The sequence below is a fragment of the Hippocampus bargibanti genome, linkage group LG20 (assembly GCF_051943395.1).
Source record: "Hippocampus bargibanti isolate YZ-2025 linkage group LG20, ASM5194339v1, whole genome shotgun sequence".
Lineage (NCBI taxonomy): Eukaryota > Metazoa > Chordata > Actinopteri > Syngnathiformes > Syngnathidae > Hippocampus > Hippocampus bargibanti.
In genome coordinates this window covers 3,113,602-3,121,057 of record NC_142753.1, presented here as the reverse complement: position 1 = coordinate 3,121,057, position 7,456 = coordinate 3,113,602, and the positions used below count along the sequence as shown (strand labels likewise).

The following is a 7,456-nucleotide window of genomic DNA, read 5'->3' as shown; positions in this document are numbered from 1 at the left end:
GATAAATCCAAATCAATTTAGGAATTAACTCTTTTTTTCTGATGAAAGAAGAGACAATAAGGTTTCTTACACTGCATTAAAGGTCAACCGGCGTCACTCTTTTGTTTCTTAACTGACATCAGGAAAACGTTTTATAGCATCTAAAGTACCCAAAATACACTGGCTGATATTTTTAGTCAAACGCAAAACACCAATAAAAATGACTTAGGACAACCGACATCACTTTTTTGTTTCCTAACTGAAATCAGAAAAACGTTTCATAGCATCTAAAATACCCAAAACACGCAGTATGATAGTTTTATTCAAATGCAAAACACCAATAAAAAAGACTGAAAGTGTCCAAAATCTGCAAAAAATTGAGCTGCGAATTGGGCATTTTAAGAAAGTCCCGCCCCAGTTCGTGATGTCACGCCAAGACGTCTTGCATTGCTGGAGAATCGAAACAATGGCTTCAGATTCGGAGAATATGCTTTCTTGTTACACATCCAGTTATGAATATGATTCAAATAGTTCTGAAAAGGAAAGCATACATGTTTGCAATCGATTAAAGAATTTATTCCGTGTCATTATGAGGCAACATTGAGGGGAAATGTCTCACCGAAAAAGAGGCACAAAATGGCGACCTCCTGTGGCCACCTCCGTTTCCACAGGCTGATAAATTCCTTATATGGAGCTTGGACGCCCTCTTCTGGAAGCTTTTGGGTGCAACATGAGGTCCCGAAGGACCGCTACAATGCGTCTTTTTTTCGGTCAGGGGCGTTCCTTTAGTGACGTCACGTACGGACTCGTCACCAACTCAAAAACAAGACTTTCTGAATATTCAGCTCGAGTCTTAAAACGTAAAATATAGCTATATGCGTTGGAATCTTTGTAAAATACGCTCAGTAGAAGTCATTTGAAGCCATTGTATAAATTATGGACTCAACTTGTCTGGAGACGTCAGTTGTCCTTTAAATGTTTATGTAGTCCTAAAACTGAAGATTCTGTGGGTTTTACAATTTGAATGAAAATGACAAAAACCCTGGCACTGGAGTGGACATTTTTTTGGGCTTTGGAATTTTCTGCCCCCTAGTGGCTGACTGAATAACACTGACATTTGGCATGACAGCATCATCAGGCATCCACGGCGACGGCGGAAGTAACACAGCAGGCCGACTGCGGCCCCTTCGCTCCCGTACGATAAATAGAACACGAGTGCGACTCGAGCAAGTGGCGCTTGTTGCACACACGCATGCGCACGCGCACGTATGCTGCCTTTCTGTCAACTTGGCATATTATCCAGGCGGCTTACACGCCTGAGCGGATGGCATTTCTCATACACGCCAACGCACACGCGGGAAGCACTTTGCGACCTACATGGACCCGAAACACAGGAGTGTGCATCAAGTTGTAAACATCACTCTCACACATGCACGTGTGTGTATGTGTGTGTGTGTGTTGTGTTGAAATATTATTGAGTTATTATTATTATTGAGTGATCTCAACATTGAACCTTCCCCATTCATGCCTGTAATATAAACTCATTCACTGCCAGACGATGTGCAAAAATGTGTCCACTCCAATGACAGGGTTTATAGAATAATAATAATTATAATACGTTTCATTTATAAGCGCCTTTCAAAATTCTCAAGGTGACTTTATAGTCACAGGATATGTTTTTCTTTGGGTGAGCAGCGACAGCCACACACGCCAGCATTCACTCAACCCGGAAGTAACTCAAATAGATAGAAAGCTAGTTAGCTAGCTAATAGCCAACTAATAGACAGCTAATAGATGGATAGCTAGTCAGCTAGATAGAAAATAGATAGCTAGCTAGATCATTTTTACTCAAATTGCAGTACCCACAGAATATTGAGGATTTAATGCAGCGTTAGAAACCTTAGGCTATGTTCTTTTATCAGAAAGAAAAAGAGTTAATTCCTAAATTATATGGATCTGGAGTTATATGAGCTTGAAATGAGGGTGGCTGTACAAAATACAATACAATGCATTGATTTATACAGTGCTTTAACAACAGCTGAAGCAGTGACAAAGCGCTAACACGGACAAAATGTAAACGCTACTCCCTCGTGCAAGGGGAAAAAACATTCACCAGAGGTCTGGTCAGCGCTTTATCGTCACACACACACACACACACACACACACACACACACACACACACACACACACACACACACACACACACACACACACACACACAGTGAGTAAAAAAGTGTGGGTATCCAAGTGAAATGAAAATACACACCAAAAAATCATTTTGGGTGAATTTGTGAGGACCTCTCTGAAACTTTGGATTGGATTGGATTGGATATGCCTTTATTACATTTCTCACAGTGGAGAAATGTACATTTCTTTAACAGATGCATATATAGGCCCTCTAGAAGCCATTAGAATGAAAAACTTGTGAGGACCGGCCAAAAGGTCCTCACTTGTCCAAAATGTCCTCACTATGTATGGTATAAAATGTTAGTGGTCCTCACAAGACTAGTCATACAAACACACACGCACACACACACACAGGCGCGCACACACGCTCAAGCGCTATGAGTCAGGCTTCCTCTTCGCTAAAAGGAACACTTGGTCATCTTTCCAAAACCTTACTCACGCTCTATAAAACACAGACATGCACACACACACATTTGCAGTCAAGAGTGCTATGATGGAATATTCATGAATCATGACGTCAAGACTGCCATCTTGTTTGCCTACATCTTCCTGCCCCCCTCCCCCAAAATGTCCAGTTAGCATGTAAACAAGCAGCTTAACCTGCACCTCCGCCCCCCAGTTGCTATTACCGACATGGCTGCCTTTCCTAGAAGTGACCGGTGAAATGATATTACCAGCACAAGTGTCTTGGAGTGCGCTAATTGAAATGGAGCAGCTGTATTGATCGGCGAGGATTCTGCAGAGCTAGCTGTCTCAAACCAGCAGCGTGCGGGTGTGCATGTTACAAACAAAAAAAGTTAACGTTATTTCAAAGCCCAAGCGTCAACCATTCATCAATTTTTATCTGCGGAGGCAGCAGCTTATCTCTCCCCAGCCACTTCTTCGAGATCTTCCTGGCAGATCCAGAAGGCCAGCTAGGTGACGTAGTCTCTGCCAGTGGGACATGACTGGAACAGCTCACCAGGGAGGCGTCCAGGAAGCATTCTAATCAGATGCCCGAGCCACTTCATCTGGCGCCTCTCAAGCCCAAGCTCTGAATTGAAAATATGACATAGAGCGGCATTGCAGATCTTGTTCCTGTTTTCTTTTTTTCATGCTTGGGTGCCGATAGGTGGTGGCAGTCAACATCGGGCCGCCCACCATCGGCTCATGCGCTTTTCTTTCCGTTTTCCGGTGCGCCTATTTTATGACGGAGAGCCTGATGAAATCCACCGAATTCAAGCTTGGTATCATGAAAACACAAGCAAAGGATGACTGACAGCTGGCAACTGGGCACTCATAGAATAGAATAAAATAGAATACAATACAATCGAAAATAATCGGAAAAAAATGAAAACCCTTGTTTTTAAAATTGCATTCATGGTGTAGTTTAAATGAGCTATTTATTATTCATCATTTATTTATGGTTTTAGTGTTCTATGTATTATATAGCTAGCTAGCTATTAGCTAGATAGCTAGCTTTCTATCTTTTTGAGTTATTGCGGGTTAAGTGAACGTTGGCGCGTGTGGCTGCTCACCCACAGAAAAACTGATCCTGTGACTGTAACTCCAGATCCATATAATTAACCCTTTTTTTCTTTCTGATGAAAGAAGAGAGCAGAAGGTTTCTAACGCTGCATTAAATGTTTATGTTATCCTAAACCTCAATATTTTGTGGGTACTGCAATTTGAGTAAAAATGATTTAGCTAGCTACCTAGCTAGTTATTAATTTGCTATCTATTTGCTATCTAGCTGATCTAGATCTATTAGCTATTTATTAGCTGTCTATTAACTAGCTAACTAGCTTTCTATCTATTTGAGTTACTTCCGGGTTGAGTGAAGACTGGCGCGTGTGGCTGCCGCTGCTCACCCACAGAAAATCTTATCCTGTGACTGTAAAGTGACCTTGAGAGTTTTGAAAAGCGCTTATAAATGAAATGTATTATTATTATTAATAATCGCGTATAATCCATCCTCCTAAAGCAGCATCGCAAAGGAATGAGTGGCTCTTTAATTTCTTCAATCATTTCCGGTGTGTCGTCAAGGTTACCAGCGGGAATATCTGAGCCCGTCCCCGTATGACGACCCGGTGCGCAGCGACAGGCCCGCCATCCCCAAAGCTCCAAATTCGCCGCCCCGCCCGTCCATCATCTACGTGGGCGGGGACATCAATGGCGACTCGGATCAGCCGGACAGCCCCCGCTCGGAGGTGTCGTCGGCGGCCAGCGGCTACATCAACGGGGAAACGACCTACGCCGTGGACGCCTTCTTTATCGTGGACGGCCGTTCAAGACGAAAGGCGACCGGAACACAGCCGTCCGCAGATGCCGCTGGCGGGCCCGGAGCCCAGCGGCACTCATGCGGCGAATGTGGCAAGACGTACGCCACGTCTTCCAACTTGAGTCGCCACAAGCAGACGCACCGCAGCGTGGACAGCAAGATGGCCAAAAAGTGCCCGACGTGCGGCAAGGTGTACGTGTCCATGCCCGCCATGGCCATGCACCTGCTGACGCACGACCTCAAGCACAAGTGCGCCGTGTGCGGCAAGGCCTTCAGTCGCCCGTGGCTGCTGCAGGGTCACATGCGCTCGCACACGGGCGAGAAGCCCTTTGGCTGCGCGCACTGCGGGAAGGCCTTCGCCGACCGCTCCAACCTGCGAGCACACATGCAGACGCACTCGGCGTTCAAGCACTACAAGTGCAAGCGCTGCCAGAAAACCTTTGCGCTCAAGAGTTACCTGAACAAGCACTACGAGTCGGCCTGCTTCAAGGGGGCCTTCTCGCCCATCGGGTCGCTCGGAGAGTGACCCCTGGACGTTTTGGTGAACCCGTCTTCCATTTGTGATCCGTCCCACTTGACACTGGTTTCTGCCAGGGCTCAGATTTCCCCGCATGGTTCGGTCAGGCGGTTACCGCAAGGCAGGGGCGGGATAGACATATTATTATTATTATTATCATTAGCTATCTCTTAGCTAGTTAGCTTTCTATCTATTTGAGTTACTTCCGGGTTGAGTGAACGCTGGCGTGTGTGGCTGCCGCTGCTCACCCACAGAAAAAGTTATCCTGTGACTGTAAAGTGACCTTGAGAGTTTTGAAAGGCGCTTAGAAATTAAAAGTTTTATCATTATTATTATTATTATTATTATTATTATTATTATTATTATTATCATTAGCTATCTCTTAGCTAGCTAGCTTTGTATCTATTTGAGTTACTTCCAGGTTGAGTAATTCACCTCTTGGTACCGCCACTATCACATTGCAGTTTGAAAATCCATCACTATGTTTGACAAAAACAGCAACTCTGCTATACAAAGATAACACGGAGTAGTTCAGAATCAATATTTATCCAATAACATAAAAAATAAAAAAGAAAGCATTATAATCACCTGAGAGGGTGACTATTAACTCATTCACTGCTATTCACGACTTGATTTGTGATTTGAAAATATGACGTGGAGCGCCATTCCCGAATTACTTGTTTTTTTCTTGTTTAGGTGCTGATGAAGCACTGGCCATGGCCTCTTGCAATGCTTTTTTTCTTTCCACAAGGAGGCAGAATTTCCATATTTTTCATGTTAGCGCTTTGGTCCAGCTTCAGCTGTTGTTAAAGCTTGAGTGTTTGTGTAGTCCTAAAACTCAATATTCTGTGGGTCCTGGAATTTGAGTGACAAAAACCTTGGCACTGGAATGGACACGTGTGCATATTCTTTGGCAGTGAATGAGTTAAATATTATCAAGTGTGCAAATCGCCTCAGATGTCAATCGAGACAAATTTAGCAAGCAATAAACAATGCAGTTGATAGAAACGCAATGCGATCAAGAGAATAAATAGATTTTTGGGAATACATGAACATAATTACTCGGAACAAATATTAGAATGTAGCTTAAAATTTAGGACAATACTTCTAATAGGATTTCGGCCTTGCTGACATTGGAACATCTATAAAAAATGGCACTCCAAATAATCCACAAAAAAATGAATAAAAAAAACCCACAGGACTAGCCACAACAATCATTCTCATCTTGAAAAAAAATAACGAAACAACAGGATCATCCACACAGTCAAAAATAGCCAACTGAGAAGCTGCAAAAGACAGATCAATAAAGCACGGCATATCAAGCTCATCATATGTCATTAGCATAATAGCGCTAGCAAGCCCAATAGTATCGCAAGCGAGATCACGTCGAGGACAAGTAACAAAACAAACACAAAAAAAAAACACCAGGGTACTTTTTTATGTATTTATTTATTTGTCTATTTATTTATATGTTTATTATTTTTTTTCTATTTGTTTGTAAGATTTAGAAAAACTGACAGTTGAGACCCAAAATGGCCGCCTTGTTTTTTTTTACTGGAAATTTCACATGATCGGTTGATTTTTAACATTGGTTTTTACCCAGTACATGGGAATACTATGGCAATACGCTCAATGTTTTACCTGATTAAAAGATTGTCTGAAATGCCAATGTTAGTGCAGACATTCAAAATGTTAAGGTCTAACATTCAAGGGAACCGGTGTGTTAGAAAAACATGCATATAGTATTCCGCTATTTATTAATTTCTTGTTGCCATTAATTTGCACTTTATTTTGCCTTATGTTAAGAGTATGCCGAAGCATTTGACACTTTCTAATTTATTTCACCTTGTTTATTTACCGTTTTTAGGGGGTTGACATTTTCATGAAAACCTGCATGCAAAAAACTGACAGCAGCCTAGCAATGAAAAACTATGCCAATTTTATACATATTTTAGTTGCCAAAATCGCGCAATTTCCTTTTTTTTTCTGATCAAGCAATAATGCATTTTTCCCCCTATATCAATTGTATCTTTTTTCCATTATTGTACATGTAGTGATGATATAGTATGTGACCAAATATCAGGGAATTTTCAAACCGTGGATGCTATATCTACAGTATTTAGAGCGATATATTTGCAATATGTGTCTCACACACACACACACACACACACACACACACACACACACACACACACACACACACACACACACACACACACACACACACACACACACACAGCTGAGATCCTGTTGAGGCCTTCTCCGCTGAGGCGATTAATCGGGGAGGCGATATGCATGATAGTTATGGATGGGATTGTTTTTTTTTTTTTGTTTCTTTTTGTACATGCTTTTTATGCACTGCCTGCCTTGTATTAGCCTAAAGGTATACGTAGAAGAACGTAGGGGATACTACGGTTCAACCTCTGGTGCTAGAACATGGATTGTTCTTATGAGCGTGAAAAACATAATAAGCAAAAAAAGAACTTTTAAATGGGAGAGAAAAATGTTGCTAT

The 7,456-nt window shown here is 42.2% G+C and overlaps 1 protein-coding gene across 2 annotated transcripts in view; it reads left to right on the top strand.

Annotated features, from left to right (window-relative positions):
* LOC148882708 (transcriptional repressor scratch 1-like) overlaps positions 1–4,968 on the top strand; it is a 6,319-nt gene extending 1,351 nt beyond the window's left edge. For both annotated transcript variants that reach the window (XM_089023245.1, XM_089023244.1), the window contains one exon: positions 4,192–4,968. In XM_089023245.1, coding sequence (XP_088879371.1) covers positions 4,192–4,952 — 761 coding nt within the window. In that variant the 3' untranslated portion in view covers positions 4,953–4,968. The remainder of the gene's footprint in view (positions 1–4,191) is intronic.
* Positions 4,969–7,456: the final 2,488 nt, after the last annotated feature.